The sequence below is a fragment of the Perca flavescens genome, chromosome 12 (assembly GCF_004354835.1).
Source record: "Perca flavescens isolate YP-PL-M2 chromosome 12, PFLA_1.0, whole genome shotgun sequence".
Taxonomy (NCBI): domain Eukaryota; kingdom Metazoa; phylum Chordata; class Actinopteri; order Perciformes; family Percidae; genus Perca; species Perca flavescens.
In genome coordinates, this window is record NC_041342.1 from 10,918,826 (window position 1) to 10,941,323 (window position 22,498).

General features: G+C 40.5%; 1 protein-coding gene and 1 long non-coding RNA gene across 2 annotated transcripts; both read left to right on the forward strand.

Annotated features, from left to right (window-relative positions):
• The first annotated feature begins 10,448 nt into the window (after positions 1–10,448).
• On the forward strand, positions 10,449–16,068 carry LOC114565248 (uncharacterized). Its single transcript, XM_028593172.1, has 6 exons — positions 10,449–10,458; positions 12,111–12,244; positions 13,926–13,991; positions 14,410–14,527; positions 14,973–15,242; positions 16,058–16,068. The coding sequence occupies exons 1-6, from the start codon at positions 10,449–10,451 to the stop codon at positions 16,066–16,068; spliced, it is 609 nt and encodes a 202-aa protein (XP_028448973.1).
• Positions 16,069–19,503: 3,435 nt separating this feature from the next.
• LOC114565755 (uncharacterized) lies at positions 19,504–21,099 on the forward strand. Its single transcript, XR_003693969.1, has 2 exons — positions 19,504–19,643; positions 20,508–21,099. It is a non-coding gene; the product is annotated as an uncharacterized LOC114565755 (long non-coding RNA).
• The last annotated feature ends 1,399 nt before the right edge of the window (positions 21,100–22,498 follow it).

Consider the following 22,498-nt stretch of genomic DNA (forward strand, 5'->3'; position numbering starts at 1 on the left):
CATGGCCTCAGATTTAGAGGTGCTGATCCTCATCCCAACCGCTTCACACTCGGTTGCGAACCGATCCAGTGAGTGCTGAAGGTCGCAGGCCGATGATGCCATCAGGACCACATCATCTGCAAAGAGCAGCGATGAGATCCCCAGCCCACCAAACTGCAACCCCTCCCCACCCCGACTACGCCTCGATATCCTGTCCATAAATACTACAAACAGGATTGGTGACAAAGCGCAGCCCTGGCGGAGGCCAACCCTCACCTGAAAAGAGTCCGACTTACTACCGAGAACCCGGACACAGCTCTCGCTTTGGTTTGTACAGAGATTGGATGGCCCTGAGAAGAGACCCCTCACCCCATACTCCCGCAGCACCTCCCACAGTATCTCCCGGGGACCGGGTCATACGCCTTCTCCAAATCCACAAAACACATGTAGACCCGGTTGGGCATACTCCCAGGCTCCTCCAGGATCCTTGCGAGTGAAGAGCTGGTCCGTTGTTCCACGACCAGGACGGAATCCGCATTGTTCCTCCTTTTTTTAAAAAAAACATCCTTTAATTTTTTTAATATAAAAAAATATTTAAAAAATTTAAGGATGGGTTTTTTGAAAAAAAGAAGCTTTGTGCAATGTGTAGGGGGGTTAGCTGAGTTCATCACAAGTGGTTTGAAATGAATAGGTCAAAAGGTCAGGCCGCATAATAGATTTAAAGCATTTTTTTACATAAAAAAATATTTAAAAAATTAAAGGATGTTTTTTTTTTTTAAATGGAAGCTTTGTGCAATGTGTAGGGGGGTTAGCTGAGTTCATCACAAGTGGTTTGACATGAATAGGTTGAAAGGGCAAGCTGCATAATAGATTTTTCGAATGTGTCGAATATCCAACGTCCAAATATAAAACCAACTTTACCACGGTTCCGTATTTATAACGAGAAGTTTGCGTACCGGTGTGCGCCGCAAGGTGTTATAAATCAGAATATTGTTTTTGCGTACGAAAATTCTGAATTCTTTCAGAATAGAATCTACGCACAGTTTTATAAATGAGGCCCCAGGTCAATCCTCCACTCTGCATCAGATCATAGTCAAGCCGACCGCAGTTAGTCTCGCGCATGACAAACCTTGTTATCTGTTGAGTCATTTGTGTATTTGCCTGTCCTTATCTTTTCTTTTGTGCCTCAGCTGCATTTGGAACCTGACTCCTGCTACCGCTTCGCTCCTGCCGTCCACTGGACCAGACAACCACCACTGGACCCCACCACTAGGCGGCCTACTATCTTCCTCTGACGGACCCGCTCCTTCCCAGAAACCACCAGACCCGTTCCCCATCCTGCAAACCTGGACGTGCTTTTTTCCCCCTCGGAAACCTGGACTCGATACTTGAGTACTATAAATAAACCCTGTTAATTCACACTCCTGGCTCTGTGTTCTGTCTGCATTTGGGTTCTGTTCACCATTCAAACCATTCAAACCCATTCATTTATGTATTTAGGATTAAACTGTTAGAATTAGATATTGACATTGCATGTATGGTTTTTAGTTTTCATACTTAAAAAATGTCAGTGCAGTAAATTTCAGGTACATTTGAGTTGATCATTACATTGAATAAGTTGTTTATTTTTCCTTTGCAATTTGTAATCATAATTTTGTTATCAATTTACAATAACCCTACACAGATTAAACAGCACCTAGTGCATTTTCAATTACCTACTAAACACTTCACTGCGTATCTTAAAATTAAATGTGGCCTATAAATTAATCTAAAATGATTTTGGTTTTTATGGTGATTGCACTTGACAAGTACATAAAGACACACAAAGGTACAAACTACATTTTCCTGATCCTTCTTTGTCAACATTCAAGTATGGTAATATTTAAGAAATCATGTATGTTGATAAAAGCCAAACTAGACTCTTTTAATCAATTACAAATTCTATCAAATTACCAATGTCTTCTTGTATGACTATACTGCATGTTCCTATTGTTACTTCAGAAAAACAACTTTGAAATGGGCATTAACTTCAAAAACCACAAACCCTAGCAATATTTTTAAGATTATGTTGAAAATCTTTTACAATCCAGTGTAAATTCCACACAAAACACTGCTGTGGGTCAAGGTAAAGGCAAACTTAACTGTCACAAGACAAAGAGGTAGTTGAATCACAAGTGCCACATTGTTAATTACAGTAGAAATGGTTGACATTACAAAACACAATATAAAAATATAGCTTAACATATAAAGCGTAAAGCACTTGTGCAGCACTCTGTTCAGTCAAGTCTAAATGCCTGGGTCAAGAAATAAAAACTGTCTTTACAATTACAGTGAGCATAGTGTGACAGTCTGTTGGTTGTCTGTAATGCACAGTGGAAAAAAGTTCACAAATCTGCGAGCCTTGTCGATCTTCCCCGGATTGGCAACAGCCCTTCGCCTGCATCCAGCGCCGCCGCTCCCATCACGCAGGGCACAAAGTGCTGAGGGGGCACCAAAAATAGCCTAATGAAAAATCATCATAGTCAGAATTATAATGTCGATATTATTTCAATATAGAAATTGTATGCATGTATATCACAAAACAGGCAGAACAAGAAATATATTTAATTGCTCAAGAAAGTAACAATGGTGCGCACCCCCCCAACACAAACTTACCCCTTTAACACCAACAAGAACTAGGTGCTGGTTCAGAGCTAGAGCTAGTGCTAGTTTGGAGTTGGTTCGACTGACGAGCCTCCAAAGAACCGGTTTGCTTTTCCACAGGCTAAAGAGCCAGCACAGAGCCAGGTCTTACGTCACTGTATACGTCTCATCTTTCCCAGCAAAGTTAGCGCCAAACCCCGCCCCCAGCCACTGACGTAAGCGGTTCTTACCTCTGGACCAGCAATGATTTGGTGCTACTGAAGAACCACTTTTACTGGTTCGCAGCTGGTGCTTTGGTGGTCGAAAAACAAAGAACCGACTTTATTTTGCATTTGTTTTACTGTGTAAATATTTAGTTATCTTTAGACTGTGTAAATGTTTTGTTATGCTCAGTCTGTTTTGGAAACTGAGAGAGACAGTAGTCTGAGAGGAGGGTGTGTGGAACTGGTGCAGTCCCTGTCACATGTTGTGTCATTACAGACTCACTCAATAAAACCAAGATCCAAAGAGAGCTGTGGTGTCGTGGTGATTTTGTGGTTTGTTCTGAGTCCGCTACATTTCTATATCTCAAAAAAAAAAAAGAACAAGAACAACAACCCTCTCCCACCCCCACCCTCTGCGGTCTCAAGGAAAGAAAATAAACAAAAAACAGGAATCAGGAATCACACCTTGCCTAGTTGCTTTCCTCTAACTCTTGTAGTGTTGAGGTCACCAGGACCAATACCTGCGCTGCTGTGTTTTTCCATAGGTCCATAGTCGATGACTTGGCTTTGTTGATCCTTGCTGTAGAGAGCTCTCTTCTGAGGAGTCCAATATGTCCTATGGCATATGTTGAAGTGGATCTGCTGGTGATTTGGGTTATTGGAACAGTTGGAAATGTTGGGTAACCCCTGACCCTAACCCTAACCCTAACCCTCCCAGTTAATTACGTTCCCCTCTGGGCTCAGCTCTTGCTCCCATTTCTTCACTATTGGGAGTTCTCCTACGGATGCTTGTATTAATTTAGCATAAATCCTGGACACCAATCCTCTCACAGGAGAATCAACAAGCCATTTAATGATTGGGTGCATCTCAAGACTGTTCCCCCATGGTACTCCATAACATTTTAGGGCTGATCTTAAGCGAAGATAAAGGAAGAAGGATATCCTAGGGACCTCAAAGCTAGCTCTCAGGTTTTCAAAACTTAACATACCTTCATCATTGATTAGCTGGTCTACAGTATAAATACATCTGTCACTCCACTGGTTACCAGACATTAAGTGCATGTTATGCCAAATTGGGATGTTCAAATACCACTTATTGGTGTATTGTAGTTGCTCCTCGACTTGTTTAAAGTTAGTCAATGTGTTGGTGATAATAGGGCCATAGGCTAGCATATACTTTTTTGGACACACAGCTGTAAAGGCAAGGTCTTGCAGTCTTAGATTTCCAGTAAGGTTTTGCCCTATTTCTTTCCATGGGATTGTAGATGAGGGGTTCATCCACACTCTGAGGCCCCGTAGCTGAAAGGCTCTGTGACATACTTTAAGGTTAGGGAGGGCCAGGCCTCCCGTGTTTTTGGTAGCCTAGGTTGTTTATTATTCCAAATATACTGCCGAATTATGGTATCAAGTTTCTTCCAGAAATGTATTGGCGCGGGTAAGGGGATCATTGTACTTAAGAAATTCAAACGAGGAACTATGTTTGTTTTAACGACTGCAATCCTGGACTGTAGCGATGCCGGCAGCGCAGACCAGTTGGCCAGATCCCTTTGAACACTACTTAGTATAGTTTCATAGTTATCCTGGACAACTCGCTGTAGCGATGCGTGAATGGTGATGCCCAAATATGTAATTTTGCTTTGGTAGTCAGTATTGTATCTCTAATAGCTGGTGTCGCCTGTCCATTGTTCAACAGAAGAAGATTAGATTTATTCCATTTGATTTTATAGCCGGAGATTGAGCCAAATTCTTTAAAGATATTTTTGGGACAGAGTCCTCAAGGTCAGAGCTATACAGCAAAACATCATCTGCAAATAACCATATTGAGTTGTTATTGGATTTAATCTGGACATTACATATTTTGTTTTTCCTTATGGCTTGGGCTAACGGTTCCAGAGAGATCGCAAATAGCATGGGAGATAGCGGGCATCCCTGTCGCGAGCCCTGTGCAACGGGGGATGGCTGTGAATGAAGGCCATTGGTTGAGATTATGGCCGTGGGATTCGTATATAGAGTATGTACCATGTCAATGAATTTGGCTCCCAAACCAAGCCTCTCGATTACTTGCCACAAATAGTTCCACTCTAGGCTTTCAAAAGCCTTTTCTGTGTCCAGTGATAAAACTGCTGCCGTTGTTGGAAGGTTTTTGGCTTCTTCTATTACATGGAATAATCTGCGTATATTATCTGCAGCGTGACGCTTTGGAATAAATCCTGATTGGTCGGGGTGCACTAGCTTCTCAATAAAGCGTTCTAGGCGTAGTGCTGAGACTTTGGAGTAGAGCTTAATGTCAGTCCCAATGAGGCTGATGGGCCTGTAGTTTGAGCACTCTATAGGATCTTTGCCCTTTTGTGGATGACTGAAATTAGTGCAGTGTTGGTTTGTTGATGAAAGGTGCCCCTCTCTATAGGCAATGTTTAAAGTTTGTAAGATGGTAGGCCCTAGTATGTCTAAGTATTGTAATAGAAGTTCAATTCAATTCAATTCAATTTTATTTATAGTATCAAATCATAACAAGAGTTATCTTGAGACACTTTACAGATAGAGTAGGTCTAGACCACACTCTATAATTTACAAAGCCCCAACAATTCCAACAATTACAGTAATTCCCTCAAGAGCAAGCAGTGCGACAGTGGCGAGGAAAAACTCCCTCTTGGGAAGAAACGTCAGACAGACCCAGGCTCTTGGTAGCTCTTCTAGATATGATGGTGCTTGACTATTTAGAGTTTTGTAGGTCAGGAGAAGGATTTTAAAATCAATCCTGTATTTTACAGGAAGCCAATGCATAGAAGCTAATACAGAAGAAATATGATCTCTTTTCTTAGTTCTTGTGAGAACACGTGCTGCAGCATTCTGGATCAGCTGGAGAGTCTTAAGGGACTTATTTGAGCAACCTGACAGTAGGGAATTACAATAATCCAGCCTAGAAACAAATGCATGGACTAGTTTTTCAGCATTGTTTTGAGACAGATATTCCTAATTTTGGCAATGTTACGAAGATGAAAAAAGGCTGTTCTTGAGGTTTGTTTTAGATGGGCGTTAAAGGATATATCCTGATCAAAAATAACCCCTAGATTTCTGACAGTAGTGCTGGAGGCCAGGACAATACCATCCAGAGTAGTATGTCTTTAGATAATGAGGTTTGGAGGTGTTTAGGGCCCAGCACAATAACTTCAGTTTTGTTACAGTTTAACATCACGTTCTGATGGAATTCCGTCCAACCCCGGTGTTTTCCTTTTGCTTTCTTAGCTGTTTTTAACGCTGATTTGAGTTCCTCTAACGTTATAGGTTGACCCAGTTGTTCTGCCTCCTCCAAGAAGAGGCAGGTTTAGCTCTTTCAGGAACTTTTGGCACTGTGTCGGATCCAGATTGCATACAACTTTGAATAAAAGGATTGGAAAGTGGCGTTGATATCTTTAGGATTCGTTGAGATACCTCTGTCCGTGCAGATGCTATTGATAGCAGCTCTGGACTTGCTTTGTTTTAATTTCAGAGCAAGCGATTTGCTTGGTTCAATTAAAATAATAACTTTGCCTCACCCTGTGCAGTATGAATTCAGCTCTCCTTCTTAGCAAATCATTTAGTTCTGCTCAATTTGTGACTAAAAGAGTATGTGTACCTCTTGCTTAACTTTTAATTCGACCCCAGCCTCTCCTCCTTCTTCCAGAAATCAGAACAAACACGTCTTTTAGATATTCTTAACACTGTTACAAGAATAAAATCACTATATTTCAGAAAATAATCCACCTGCACCATAGTCTGCTGTGCATTACGTGATATCTCTGTTTATACGGTAGATCTCAGACCTTCTGACAGACACAGAGCCCCGTTTGGGACGCTGATCTTTGAATGAGACAGTTTAGGGAAGTGGCTGTACGCTGCTCTACATCGGAGGTGGAAACACAAAACTATGCAGAAATAGGGACACATCTGCCGCAGCATGCCCACAGCAGAGCGCGTCCACGGAAGGCACGCTGCAGCAGGTCCGTGTCTGTGCCGCTGCTCGTCTCTATTTTTACAGCGAGAGTGGACATAAGCAACGCACAGGTCTGCTTCAGAGCTCCGTGGGTTTGAGTCTGACCCATAGACTGGAAACGTTGCGTAATGAAAGGTTGACAAGTAAACGTGTGGCTGAGGCGGCGCCCTAGGATGATCATGTTTAATAAACACATTTTATTTCGCTTGTCATATTATTAATGGGAAGTAGACCTAAGGGCGACACGGCGCCCCCAACACATTTGACGCCCTAGGCAATTGCCTAGGTCGCCTATGGCAATCGCCGGCCCTGAGTGGCTTGCCAAATGTACGCCAGGTCCGAAACTGAGTCAGTATTGATTTATATAAACTCCGTCAGCTTGGCCCTAAACTCTGTATCAAAAGCTGTGTTCTGGAGAAGGGAATTGTTAAATTGCCATCTCCTAGATCTTTCTCCTAACCTATCACAATGGAATGTGGTTATCAGTGCATTGTGATCAGACAGAATTGCTGGTTCTATTGCTATTGTGTGGAACATTGCCTTAAAGTGATGGTTCGGAGTAATTTTACCCTAGGGTCCTTTGCACCATGACCTCGAGCCAAACAACCCCCAGAAGCTTTTTTCAGCTGGGTCTAACATTGGTAGAGTTAGCGTGTTCAGCTGAATAGCTACGCTTGTTATTGTAGGTGCAATGATAAGTTAAAGTCCATTAAGTACTTTATTAAACCGTATGAATGTGTGTGTGTGTGTGTGTGTGTGTGTGCCAGGGTAGGAAATTAACTAACAGTGTAAAGATCAACAAGCCACTGACAGATATGTTCAAATTTGATTCATTCAATAAATTATAATTTATTGTCTTAAATCCACCAGCCATTTTCATATCATACCAACATTTGCAGCATCCTGAGCCTTTTTGGTAAGGTTCCTAGGAAATCTCAGCCCAGAGTAATTAATTAATAGTAATCATTATTATTCTCCCCAAAACAAGTTTCCTTTTTATTTTTAAAGAACTGTACGAAAAACATTGCAACTTTTTTTGCAACTTTCACTTTCTTCTGCAACTTCATTACAGCAAACATACAAAAGACATTGCAACTTTTATAGCAATTTTTTTACAAAAGCTACAGTGAAATCAGGCATTTTGGGCCGCAACAATCTCAAAAAAAGGCTGCGAAATCCTGGAGGGACCACCCTTGTGTGATTTTTCATGTGTTATGGTGCACATTCACCAGTGTTTTTTTGTTGTTGTGGTGCGCGTATATGCTGTGTCTCTATGATCCTATCCTGTCTTATTCATGGTAGCCTACTCGTGGACATTGCGCCGTCATCACGTGCTGTAGTAGGGGGGCCCGCCTTGATAATCCTGCATAGGGATAGTTGGCTTGTTACGCCACTGGCCCAAATACCGTTAGTCCACAGGTGCTGAGTCCTCCAGTCGCAGACCTCTGTATCAAATCAAAGTTCCACGGTCGCTCTCCGGTTCCTTTTGGGGTGGGGTGGTCTGCGCATCTTCCTCTTGTTCTAATTTCAGCCAGCCAACACCCTGCTCTGCAGCTGCAGCGCAGGCAAACTCTCTCCTCCTGCGGGTCAATCTCAGGGCAATGCGGCAGATGAACGAGACTGAGTCGCGTTCAGCGCGCATTGCCGGCTCGTCTTGTATCCATAGACAGTATATAATGGACCAATAGACCCCGTTGCTCTGGACAGAGACCAGTGAAGGCTATTAGAAGCACTTTTCCGGTGATGGCCAGCTTTACTGCGCAGCCTCCAACTGAGAGAATGTGACGTGAGCAACGTGTCTGAAAGTTGTAAGTCTTCTGGTAGCTGTGCCAAGAGAAATCTCAATCATTCCCAATCTTACAGACACGGAGACTGTAGGTGTATGTAAGGAGATAACATGGGCACAGGCTAATTATTGATCACTAACATGCTAGTTAACATTAGTAATTAAACCTAAACATCTCATGTAAGTCGAAACTGCCTGCGAGCTTCTCCTGTACTATACAGTAATTCCTCTACTATGCGACAGTAAGTCACTTGGTTATGACACAATCGTTAGCCTATTTTTACAAAAACGTCTGCTACGTAGCCATAACGTGAGGTACAAGGTAATGGAGCCTTTTATACATTGTCGTGTTTCTTTGGAACTAAACAACGGACAAATAGAGTCTTTAAACGCTTCAGATGTAAAGTTATTCGCAGTCAAGTGACGTAAAAAAAAAATGGCGGTCAGCGGAATGCTAACAGGAGGTGATGGCCAGTTAGCAACAAAATGGCGCCATGATGGCTCGAGTTCTGAAGCGAAGCTTACCCCCTTGCTTGTATCCCTTCAGGCAGCCGAAGCCGCTGTATCTTGAGTGTACGTACATGGTTATTTTGAAAAACGGAGATATTTCCCTTCGTTTACACGCAAACAGAGAATTCACCTCTGAAAACGAGTCTTTCTAAAAACTCCGGCCAGAGTGGAGATTTTGGAAAACTTTGTTTGCACGTTTGCATGTAAACTGAGACAAACAGAGGTTTAGGCAGCTGAGCAAGTGAGGAAGAGAAGAGAGAGGAAGTGATTCGTTGCTGTTGTTGCTAATTTTGGGATTCTGATTGGCTAACGTGGGCTTGAGCTTCTCGTAACACTGCCACCTACAGGTTTGGCATGCTCTTGACTGCATTGACGGCACATGTACGCGGATACGTGTAAAAGAATACTTTTCTGAAAACTGCACAATGTTATTTTTGAAAACGGAGAGGTTGAAATGTCCGTTTATGAAAATAGCCGGCCACGTGTAAACGTAGTGTAAGAAAATGTGTTTAAAAACACCTACTGACTTCAGTTATAACCAAAAGTGAAATATGTTTTTTGATGATTTTACCATTTTGGAATAGAATAGAAAATAGAAGACTCTTTATAAGTCTTTATTTTACTTTATCTGTAAACATGTTTTGTGATTTTATATGAAAGTAGATTAAACATTTGGGTACACCAAAAGATCACGGATTACATTATAAGTAGATACAACACAACTACAATAAACTTTAGAATCAAGTAAGTTTTAACAGAGATGCTTTTGGGTCAAATCCTGCTCAGCGTAACAACATGGCTGGGTTGCTTCCTGGGTTATACAATTTCCATGCAGGTATTCAGCCAGGTGAAGGCCACACCCCCTGCAGGATGCTACAGAAAGCCCAGCCACCCCCCCCTACACCCACCACCACCTGATGTTTGCTGATTTAAATGATTCCCGCAGGATCATACGCACACACAGGACCAGAACCAACTGAACAAAGGAACTTTTCTGCAACTCAACATTTGACTTTTACAACTCAAGTAAGTTTCTAAGGAAAACTTCATTTGGATTCTTGATTATTCATTTTCATTATTTTATAAAGTTTAATTTAGGTCAATTGTAAGAGACTTTTGGACTGAGATGATTTAAGAGAGTTCCCTTTCAAAATTGTGAACTATTCTGGTGTTATATCAAATTTGTGATAGAGCTGGTTTTCTTTCTTTTTTTTTCTTCATTAATTTCTTCATAATATATATTGTAATCTATTAATACAGATTCTGTTTTTATATATTTTCACTGAACCAAATTATGACTTTGTCATAATTGTGCTTGCGTTAATAATTAGTTCATATAAATTCTAACTCAGAGATGTTATCAGGTATGACAGTTTTATTATCTCTAGAAGTCATTAAGATTTCCAAATTATCCAAATTCCAAATTAATTCCAATTTACTAAACTGCAAGTCTGCGGGTGAGAAAGGCTCTCAAATCCATCCCATAATATGAACTCTCTATGTGTTGTTCATTTACTGCCTTTTGTTAGGAATGGAACGAGGATTGATCCTGTTGGTTGCTGCATTGGGGGTTTATGTGGCATCGGGTGACCAAGGAACGTCTTACTTGCCATTTTCCAATAATACACAGGTTGGATTTCTTTCACTTTAATCCTCTCAATGTACTGTAAATCACCACAATACCTGTTTCACTTTTCTTTGTAGTATGCAGATAGTTATGACATTTGTTTAAGGACACCATTCAAAATTTGAGTTGTAGAATTAACCCTTGTGTTGTCTTCTGGGTCAAAACTGAAAATCAACACCTTTTCTGATGGTTTGGTCTCTTTTTTTCGACACTTTTGGCCCCTTTTTCAATGTTTTTGGCACTTTTTTATTTTTTTACGTTTAACACTTCTTTTCTCTACCATTGTATAAACACCACTAACACCAACTTACTACCACTATAGTTTTACACTTATTTTTGGAATTCATGGTCAATTAAAAACCTAATTTATAGGAAACTATACCTAATTCTTGAGAAGCAGACATTATGAATTATTTAGACTAATATTAAAGGAAGGATAATCACAGAAGGGTCAACGTTCAGCCAGGATACTGTTCCGAAACATTTCCGCTTTTTTTGGAATGCTAACAAATTTAATAAACACCCAAAATTCAATGAAAGTAGAGATCTGATCTTTTGTTATACTTGCAAAGTGCATTCTATGGGATCATCCATCCATGGTATTCTTGGGTAACTAAAATGATGGTAGTTAAAAAGAAACCCATACTTCTGAGATAGACATTTTGAGAACGGGTCAAATTTGAACGAAGACAACACAAGGGTTAAGAAAATAAACTGAAAAGTTGCTTACGAAGCTTGCATTTATAGCAAGAACCACTCACTAGCTATTTTATATTCCTTCTATTTCAAAGTTAAACATTTCAGAAAAAGAAAAGTGAACCAATACAAGGGTTAATGTTGGGGTCTATTCTCATAATATTTAAGTTAATATTGCATTAACATGTCTGTATAGTGAAGTTTTTAAAAAACATTTCCTGTTTTTTTACTTCTCTGCATGCTTTTATTGAGAAATGTTGATCAGTTTGTAGTGTAGAGCATGTTTTTGGTCCTTTTCCAAGAAGCAGCTAACTCCTAAAATTATATGCATAACTTTTCCAAACAAAACTCTTGAGACATGGTTCATGAACAGCGACTCCAGCGATTCAGTATTGTACTTTTGGTGGTGGGCTGTTTAACTCAGTCATCCTGTCAATTGGAGCAGCCAGTGTTGACCATTTACACAATGCCCTGCATGTATACACATCAAAACAAATACAGTGCAGATAATATATCTGTGTGTGTGTGTGTGTGTGTGTGTGTGTGTGTGTGTGTGTGTGTGTGTGTGTGTGTGTGTGTGTGTGTGTGTGTGTGTGTGTGTGTGTGTGTGTGTGTGTGTGTGTGTGCCTGTCTACCAGGTGAACATCTCTCAAAATGGTTGTGGATACACTAAACTGTGTTTGCGGACACCAGACAACTGTGATCCAAGTGGAAACAAGAGCTGTCTGTTTGCATCTGTGATCGCCAACGGCTCTGCAATGTCCTTCCAACTCAGCGGAGTCTCCATGGGATACATCGCACTGGGACTCACTGTGAATGCTTCCCAGGTAACGCATCAAAAAGTCTTTTTTGCTAAGTTGGACACATAGGCTACCTGTATCTCATGTCCCTTTAAAAGCAGGAAGTTCTTTAATATATGTGACTCCGTACAAACAGTAGATCTCCACAGTGTACTTACACAGAGACAAATGTAAATGTAAAACTTTCCACCAGGAATGTTTCTCTAACAGCCAATACATGTAAAAAGGAGAGTTATCTGCGCTTCTGCAGACCACAACAATCTGGTGCAACCAAGGCAGGACACAACAGTATAAAATAGCAAAGAATTGGCGGTGCAACACAGATGTCTTCTTACTTGATGGTTTTATGTATCAGGTTCTTTTATTCCTAAACTGGGTTTCCAGTTGTATGGTAGCCATTAGGGAAATATTGTAATACAGCATCCATGTTTATAGCATATGTTTATTGTGTGTCTACGCAAACCTGGCCAATAAAGCTGATTCTGATTCTGATAAAGCCCTGTCCAAGCTCCCAGCAAAAGCTAATTGACTTGCTTCTTTGTTTAAACTTTCATAGATACAGTTCACCGGTGACTCATGATGACTTTGATACAATATTTATTTAGTTGATAAGGACCATAGCCTGTCTATGATAAGACATGACAAAAAACTAACTAACCAACTACCAACATTCAACAATATTTCTGCCTAAATAACGAGCAAGGCTAACAAACTAGCATTACCCCCACAAAACAAAAGATATCTGACTTTTTGAATAAAGTTCAAAGTTTAAGCATTTAAAAGGCACTTACCATACAATACTAACCTTTATAATGACCTTTACATGTTTGTGTATAGCTTTGGCACTGACCCAGTTGACCACTAATTATCATGCTAGCAGGTAGCATAGTAACGCTAGTAGCAAGATATAGCCTAGCAGCTAGCCAGCCTCTGATGCTCAATGAATGTGAATGAATGTGAAATGTGTTTCTGAAAATATTCACACAAGTAAAAAAATTATATTTACTTTAACTCTTTTCAAACTCACCCCGCTATTGGGGATGCTCTGCCTAAATGTAGTCTCGCTTTGCCAGACCTTCCTCCACAGTGCAGGAGGAGGGTCTGGCTAGTCCACACAGAATTTTGGGATGGGAGAAAAACGTGCTCTGGTTTATTGGCATTTATTTAAACCACTCACACTCAACACAATCGATCGGCGTTGATGTTACCTGGATTTTCATTTACTTTTTACAGCTTTTGGAAACTGACAACAATGAACGGAAATTTTACATTTCAAGCTATAAAAGAAAGAAATATTAAAAATATTAAAATAAACTGCAGTTAGTTTTTTTATTATTATTTAAAGTCAGGGACATTTTGCTTGTATAGTAACTGACTATAAATAGATACATACAACTACAAAATCAGAATATCTTCGACAAATGTGGTGAAGCATATTGTGCAATGACTTTCCAGCACGTATGTATCCTTGACATAACCTCACAAAGAATGGAAGAATGCAAACAAGTAAGCAGACACAAAATAAATAAAAAAGGATCCAGATGAACACACATGCAAAACAAGACGAGCGGGGATCTAATTCTGGACTATTTCATAACTTCATTTGCTTATTTACAGCCTTAACCAAAACACTGTATGACTATTGGAATGTGTCATTGTCTTCACTTCTCAGAAGTCATCTCATCCTAACCCCTATTTCTTTCATCAGGGTACCACCATGCTTTTCATCTGCGCTCAAAACAGCTCCAACAGTGGGAGCTTCTTCTCAGATCAGGTGAGGCTTCAAATTTACTGTCATATAGAGGGATGTTGGCATAAGCAAATTATATTTTATTTTATAATTATTAATTGTTATATGGAAGAATGGATGGACAGAAAATATAATGCATGCACTTATGAGCACTTTAAGATGATTAATGCACAATTTTTGTATTGCTTGTGATTGAAAGAAATCCGAATATTCCAAAAAAGAACTGCAGTTTCATGAATGCATTTATTGATCAAATACTTAACAAACTATTGAACCATATCTGAAATACATAACACATTTTCCAACTGAAATTAGGCAACAAAAAGTGTTAATTATTGTTGTTTGTTAATATATTTGCTGTGCTAAACTTTGCTGTATTTTCTTTCCTTTTTTTACCTTACCATATCTTACTTTGTGTCACATTATGTGTCATACTTTTAAGGTAACAACAGAAATCAGTGGCATTGTAAACGGAAATGTGATCAAGTGTAGTTTCACCGTTCCGAACATGAACAGCACCACCTTCTCCATCCTCCTCGGGACTGGAAATATTACTGATAGTAAGTGGACACACAATAACACACACTGCAATACTGTATGCTATAATACAAAGCATACACTTAATGTACAAATAAAAACGTTGTGAGTGTTAAGAGAGGACAAGTTGACCATAAATAAATAAAAATAAAAACTTTATTCTGTCTTTCCATGCCAATACACATATACACATATGTGTAACCAGATTACTGGTATAAATGCCACGGCAATTATTGTTTTCACCCTGTTGGCAAAAATAAGAAATAAATCAGAGAGTTTTTAAGCTTAGCAACTTTCTTTTCCAGAGATATGCGAGGATTTGCTGCTTCCTCTTTCAAACTGGCACAGATTGACATATTTCAACTGTAAATGTTTATTTTATTGTGAGCTGAAGTTATTACCCACACAGGTGTCGATAAGGACATGTCTAACCTCCCACTGCTCTGTCCCCCTCATGTAATCGTTCAGATGGTCCCGGCCCCTTCAAAGTCTCCTTTAACAGCGGCCTTCTGAACCTCACCAACCCAGCCAGCAACGTCCCTACCACAGTACCACCAGTGGTCAACACAACAGTGACCAACCCAGCCAGCAACGTCACCACCACAGTACCACCAGTGGTCAAACCAACAGTGGCTAGCTCAACAGTGGCCCACACAACAGTGGCCAACACAACAATGGCCAATACAACAGTGGCCCGCACAACAATGGCCAACAGCATTGGAGCTGTCCAGCCTCACGGTAAACACTGCTGTTACAGATTTGCTAATTTAACACGTTTGAGGGCAATCCACAACTATGTCATTTGGTACTAATTGTGGGAAATGGACAAAGTAACAATCTTTCATTTCATTTCATTTATTTTATTTACAAAGGACAATTCACATTAATTAACATTTCTGTAAATGTGCCAGTGTTAGCCAGTCGGCTAATTTTCAACTGTAGTCCTTTGGCAAGATGTTTTGAGACCACAAAAAAACAGGAAACAGCAAGACATTAGTACAGGATAAATATACAGAGAGAAGTCAAAAACACACCATACAGACAGTCAAAGCAACAAAAGAAGCCAGGCAGAGCAACAGGAAGCAGCAAGACATTAGCACAGTTACAAATCAAAGTCAACGCACAGTGAGTCCGCTGAAAAATGCTTGGTATGTCCCATAGCACTTAAATTGCCTCCTCGAAGCCTTGCCACTTGCCTCCCTTTCTCGCGTCTTACTGTACGTACACACCGCCGCCGACTTGAGCTTCTAAAGTTACCAGAAGTCATTCATTTTTAATGGAAGCTGGCTTCTCTCAGCCGCAAGGAGCAGCAAATCTGTCGGCGTCGCGTTTTGAGCGACCAGAGCAGAAAGTTAAAAGTATGTCAACTTTATGGTAATGAGCATGACGCGGTTCAGCGGTAAGCAGCGGCAAACGCCAGCAACCAATCGGAATATAGACGTCCTTCGCGATGGCTGATTCCGGAGGAACATACGATGTAAATTAGCTCATAATCTCATAATCGCCGTTGCTGGGTTCCCTATAATTTATGATATGACATTGTTTGCGTATAGGGACCAGTTAACGTTACCTGCCGGTCACATGGTCTCTAAACAGTCCACTCACAGTCAGGCACGGATTTAGGATGCAGAGGCCCCTGGGCACAAAATCTTGGAGGCCCCCCCTCCACCCTCTCAGAACTTATGGCCCAAACTCACACAGCATCTACATTTTTAGAAACAGTAAAAGTAAGCTGTGGGTTTTTTCTTTAGTTTAAAACAAAACCACTTTCTCCAACTCCATTTCTTGTGATGTTAATTGTGACTGTAAATATCTATAAAACAAAGGACAAAATTGAAACTATCACAGAACAAAATCAACATAATTTATTGCAATAAAGCAGATTAAAATCTATGAAAATACAGCCTAAAGAGCTGATTTTGGAAAAACAGCTGATTGTTGAGCACCTCTTTTACTCTCTCTCACTGTCTCTGAAAATAGGTTGCGTATAACTTATATATACGTATAGGCCTATACAGCTCACTCTCAGCGTGAAATGTAGTTCTCAAAGTTAAGTTGCACAACTTAATGTATGGCAACTATTTTATTCTATGTCATAATTTCCTGATATGTAATGACACCTGACAATGTATCGCCATTACCGATGTTGTTCAGCTCTACATCTCCACCAGATCCATCACCACTAACTCACTCCACTTTGACCATTGGCCTCAGTGAAATTAAATCATGGATGCAAACCAACTTTCTCAAACTTAACTGTGACAAATCATCGGTCCCAAATTCCTCTTCAAAACATCGCACAACTTTTGCTTCACCATCTGTAAATGCAATCTGTCTCCCTCCTCACACATCCACACCATCAGGAGTTAGTTTGGACAGCAACCTTTTCTTCAAAAAGCATGTCATCAAAATCACAACTGCCTTCTTTTCCACTTTAAAATCTGTATCAGTATCAGTATTATCTTATGGTTTATATGTTTGTATATTTGCACACTTTACATTTTAGAGAAAGAAGTATAGCCTACTTTATTTATTTATCATTTTTGTATTACATTATCTGCAGAAATTATTATATTTGGTGGTGACAAAACCGGTATTAAATATGCAGACCTACAGTTAGGTGATTTTGGCTTTGCAAAGATGCTTGCTCGCTGTCCGATTGTCTGATATGAATGACCCCGTTCTGTCTTACACAGCAAACTAATTCTTCTTTACTGGTAAGACCAACAAACTGTAACATACATATAACATTCAAATAAAAAAAACATAACATCTTGTGAATAGGCCTAAGCAGGGGTTAAATTGGGATTTGTTAAGCCCGGGAATTTTTTTTTTTAAATAAACCGGTAAATGGCACTTTTTGGAAAGTTTTGTGCAAAGAAATGGAGAAATTGAGTCTTAAATATGTGCAAAACTGCAAGGTTAAGAGCCTATACTTGCATTTACATTACTGTTAATCAGTCATCACTTGATTACAAATTTTATTACCTTGTTATGATATAAGAAGTGACCCATACAATGTCCCAAACATAATGTGCCACATGAAGAAACAGTGCAGCATATGACAGTAGCAACATCTGAGAAGATTTGGGTCTGTGGTGAGCAGGTCCACCTTACACAAACTTCCTTCTCCCAATCTCTCTCTTTACTACAGCACACACACACATGCACGCACGCACGCACACACACACACGCGCGCACACACACACACACACACACACACACACACACACACACACACACACACACACACGCAGACACGGCACCGAGTGGGGCTCTCGACGATCGGTTCTAAAATTATTAAAAACAACAAAGCTATACTTCACCGATTCTCTGCAGTGAGTAAACAGGTGTCTGTCACTCCAGCCGGGCTGTGGTTCTCTGTCATGTCCCGCTGCTGATGCTCAGGGTGCTGATCTTGTTCTAATTGTTCATCTGAAATAGCCGGGCTGGATGTTGTGCTAAACTCCTCATCGCTAGCATCACCGCAGGCGCCGCCAGGCTCTTTATTTGCGTCGAGACGACTTGTGAAAAAAGTGGAGATGGTTGGAATATTACTCTTAATTAAATCCTCTCTGCTATCCTTCTCCATTTTAGCTTTCCGTTTGGTGGCTCCGCTGCTCCACCGTTTTTTATCCATGTTGTTTGTTTTGTTTTCTCGATGTCCTCTACTCTCTCTCTCTCTCTCTCTATCCTCCACCGCCTGTCTTGCCGCTATCAACAGTTTCCGCGGTAACCTGACTCTAGTCATCAGACACAGCCTAAAAACTGATCATAATACTTTTTTGTGTGCAACTAAATTATTGTTAACACACATACACACAAACACACACTAATTAATTAATTTTATTTGTAATTTAATTTTAAATAGAAAAAAAAAAAGGATGAGGCCACACAGTTAGTGGGGTCTTGTAGGCCCCCTAGAGGTCGGAGGCCCAATCGGCCCGGTGGTAAATCCGGCCTTGCTCACAGTGAAGTCCTGTACGGGTCAACAGCTGGCGGCTGCTCGCTCTGCCTGCATTCTGCTGCGGTTCAGTGGCTAACGAGCGACCTAACTGCTAACAGACACCGCTGCGACCAACAAACAATACAAATTCTGTCATATATGTAATTTATAAAAGGTTTCTAGGTCAATGTATTGGCCATGCAGTGGCTGCTTGTGCTTTTTCCTCAATCGTGTGTTGAACATGGAAGAATGCTGCCACGTCAGAGCGGCCAAAGCGTCAAAAAGCTTCCCCCGTACTTTTTGACAAGCGTCCTTGACAGGGAGGCCAGAGCTTCTTTGCAGCTCAAGTCGGCGGCAGCATGTACGTACAGTTACCTCTTTGCCAAGAGAAATCTCAATCATTCCCAATCTTACAGATACGGAGACTGTAGGTGTATGTAAGGAGATAACATGGGCACAGGCTAATTATTGATCACTAACATGCTAGTTAACATTAGTAATTAAACCTAAACATCTCATGTAAGTCGAAACTGCCTGCGAGCTTCTCCTGTACTATACGGTAATTCCTCTACTATGCGACAGTAAGTCACTTGGTCATGACACAATCGTTAGCCTATTTTTACAAAAACGTCTGCTACGTAGCCATAACGTGAGGTACAAGGTAATGGAGCCTTTTATACATTGTCGTGTTTCTTTGGAACTAAACAACGGACAAATAGAGTCTTTAAACGCTTCAGATGTAAAGTTATTCGCAGTCAAGTGACGTAAAAAAAAAAATGGCGGTCAACGGAATGCTAACAGGAGGTGATGGCCAGTTAGCAACAAAATGGCGCCATGATGGCTCGAGTTCTGAAGCGAAGCTTACCCCCTTGCTCTTACTGGGTGAGCTAGAGGCCGCCCCAATTGAGATTTCTCTTGGTACAGCTACCAGAAGACTTACAACTTTCAGACAGGTTGCTCACGTCACATCTACGTTTTCAAGCTCAGTTCGAGGCTGCGCAGTAACGCTCAGCGCTCACCGGAAAAGTGCTTCTAATATCCTTCACTGGTCTCCGTGCAGAGCAACAGGATCTGTTGGTCCAGTTTATGTACTGTCTATGGGAGGGACAGAACAACTTCTGGTTCAGCCAAGGACCGAGGAGTTGAGGAGCTTTCAAATAAGAGTGATGAGATACAGCCACTGTCACCTCAGGGTACATTTAGTCGCCGTTCTGGATCTGTTGCATCAGATGATCTTCGCCTGAAGACGGAGTTCTTCCTGTTTAAAAGAAAATAAATTTTATGTGGTGTGAAAAGAAATTTTACGTGGTGTGATCAAAAGCTCCACCAACACGAGTAATGAATGGATACAAATGTTCTCTGGTGTAAATGGAGCATTAAAAACTGTTTATAAAGTCAGATAATTGTTTTCTCTGTCATTTCCAAATGACAAAGTTTTTTTCCAGGAAATTTTAAAATAAACTTAAAAGAAAATTACAGACCTGTAAAAGAGAAGGAAAGTAAAACGTGTTTATTAGCTTTCCCCATAGAATTATTATGATTAATTAAATACATTTATAGTATTGAATAAAAGTTATATTACATTCAATTATGTAGAATAACTGATATTTGGGGCGGTCTAGCCACATGAGGTAAACTGTCTTACAGTGGTTAAAACTAAACTAACTAAAGGGTCTCTTCAAACGTTTAAAACGCAACATGTCCATCCAGAAACACTGTTATCTTGTTACTCTTGATTACCTAAAGAACTCAGTGGCAGTTTTCATTCTAACTACTTTCTACTGAAGAAATAGTTTCAATGAAAACGTGTTTGGATTATTCAGAGTGCCAGGGACTTTGTTTGTGGAAAGATATGAAGCTGTTGAGCTTCATTAGTGTCATTTTTCAATGCACCACAAACCATTCATCCATTGCGGCGGAGGTACAAATCACAGACGGATATCTTAAAACGTCAGCAAATCTGGATGGGTGGATACAGAAGAGAGAAACTGAATTTGGTCACTGCTTTAATTACCCAACATTTGTGATAAACACTCTTTTGTCTCTTCCCCTGCCAGCCGTGCTGCTCCTGCTGAGTGTCCTCACACTACCCATCATGCTGAGAGCCTGAAAGGAGTATCGAGTTCCCAGTTCGATACAATGAAGGCAGAGGAGTGGAGAACTGTCGAGTGTCAAGCTGTTTATAAATTGTTTTAATGGGACTTATTTAAAAATGTTTGAAGTATCTTTTGCGCAATGTTTGTACCTGAGATGTACTTGAGCTGAAACTCCAGCTGTTCATGTGGCATTTGCAAAAACGCCCTCGTGGTTTTAGTGACTTATTTACTTAATTTTTCTGCCTAGGACTATAGAAAACATCTTATTCCAGTTTGCACTTGGGTAAACTTTTCTACCGAAAAGCTGCCCATCTGGTACAACAAGCAGTTTCAGCAAATGCATATTTACTGTACACTTTGGTCTGACGAGTTTTAGCTGTGTACGGAACAAATAGCCAGCATCTTTCACAGGAAACCCAACCCAACAGTGTGGTTATGTTTTAATATTGACATGTGAAATTATCTGTGACTGTGAACTATTTGTTGAAGGCACAGCAAAAAAGGTTTCCTATTCTAAAATAATAAAGTTGAAACTATGGTTTCCTTGTTTGTAGGGTCATGTTTCCATCTCATTGTCAAGCAAATTTTAAGTGACCTTTTAAAATGTCGCAAAAAAGAAAGAAAATACAAATTAGAAGTGTTTCCATCCACTGGTTTAGAGTGAATAAACTAGACTGTGCACCTGTGCAGAATACAGGGTTTTGCCAGAGACATTTGGTGTCAGCAAGACAACCGTTCTGTGTATACGCGATGTCCACAAGTGTACGGGGCACTGCACGGGACCCATGTCCCGATCCTTTCCCCATCCGATGGACAATAGTCATGTGAGTTACGTATTCGCTACGTCACAACTTATTCGGCAAAGCTGTTTCCATCTCCCATTTTGCACATTAACTCTTTTTCGAAACAAGCGAGCGTAAAAACTTTTTTTGCGAAAAAGTTTTTTCAAATTTTGCCGTTTCCATCAATATTTTTTAATGAGATACTTCAAAATGCGCATAAAAATACTTTGATGGAAACAGACTTGCATTACACTTCCTGTCATGGTAAACATAACCAACCCTTACTTTAGGGCTGCAATCTAGCTTTATATAGCCTATGGGCCCTATTTTAAAGGGTGAACAACCTTGCACAGGTGCGTTTAGGGTGTGTCCAAATCCACTTTTGCTAGTTTGATGGCAGAAAAAAGGGGCTGTGAGCTGGGCGCATGGTTCAAAAGGGTTGTTCTTAGTGTCTTCATTAATTCATAGGTGTGTTTTAGGCCTAACATGCAATAAACCAATCAGAGGGTCATCTCCCATTCCCTTTAAAAGCCAGGTGGATTTGGACCTTGGCGCGTTTGCTATTATGATGGCGGATTTGCACCGTAATATTTTTATTTGTAATCTTTTGCATGTTTGTGTGTTGCGCTTCCCTGTGTGTGCGTAACAAGCATAGCGTGCGCTCGCTGTGCATAAGCCTAGGCGCACTTTACTAATTCACTGTTAAAATAACAATGCAAATGCTGCGCTATTGACTTTAGACCAGGTTTTTGTTGGTCAATGGTGCGATCACTTCCCGCTGCCTCAAGACAGCCACACAAGAATGCAAAACAAATTGTGGAACGTACACGTTCCACCAAAACAAGTTCCTTCCAGAGGCTATTTTTCAGCGGCACCGTGGCTCTGTCCGGAGCTTAGCAAGACGATTGTGATTGGTTTAAAGAAATGCCAATAAACCAGAGCACATTTTTCTCCCAACCCAGAATGCTGTGTGGACAAGCCAGACACTCCTTCGCAGCACTGTGGAGGAGGGTCTGGCAAAGCAAACTATTGGTCGACTGGCCACTGTGACATTAGCACATTATGAGATCTATAGATTATTGGGTTCTCATAACTTTAAGGACAGGTGGCTGGGCTATAAAATAAAAATAAATTATAAACACTGGCTTTCCGGTTAAATTTTTATGCAGA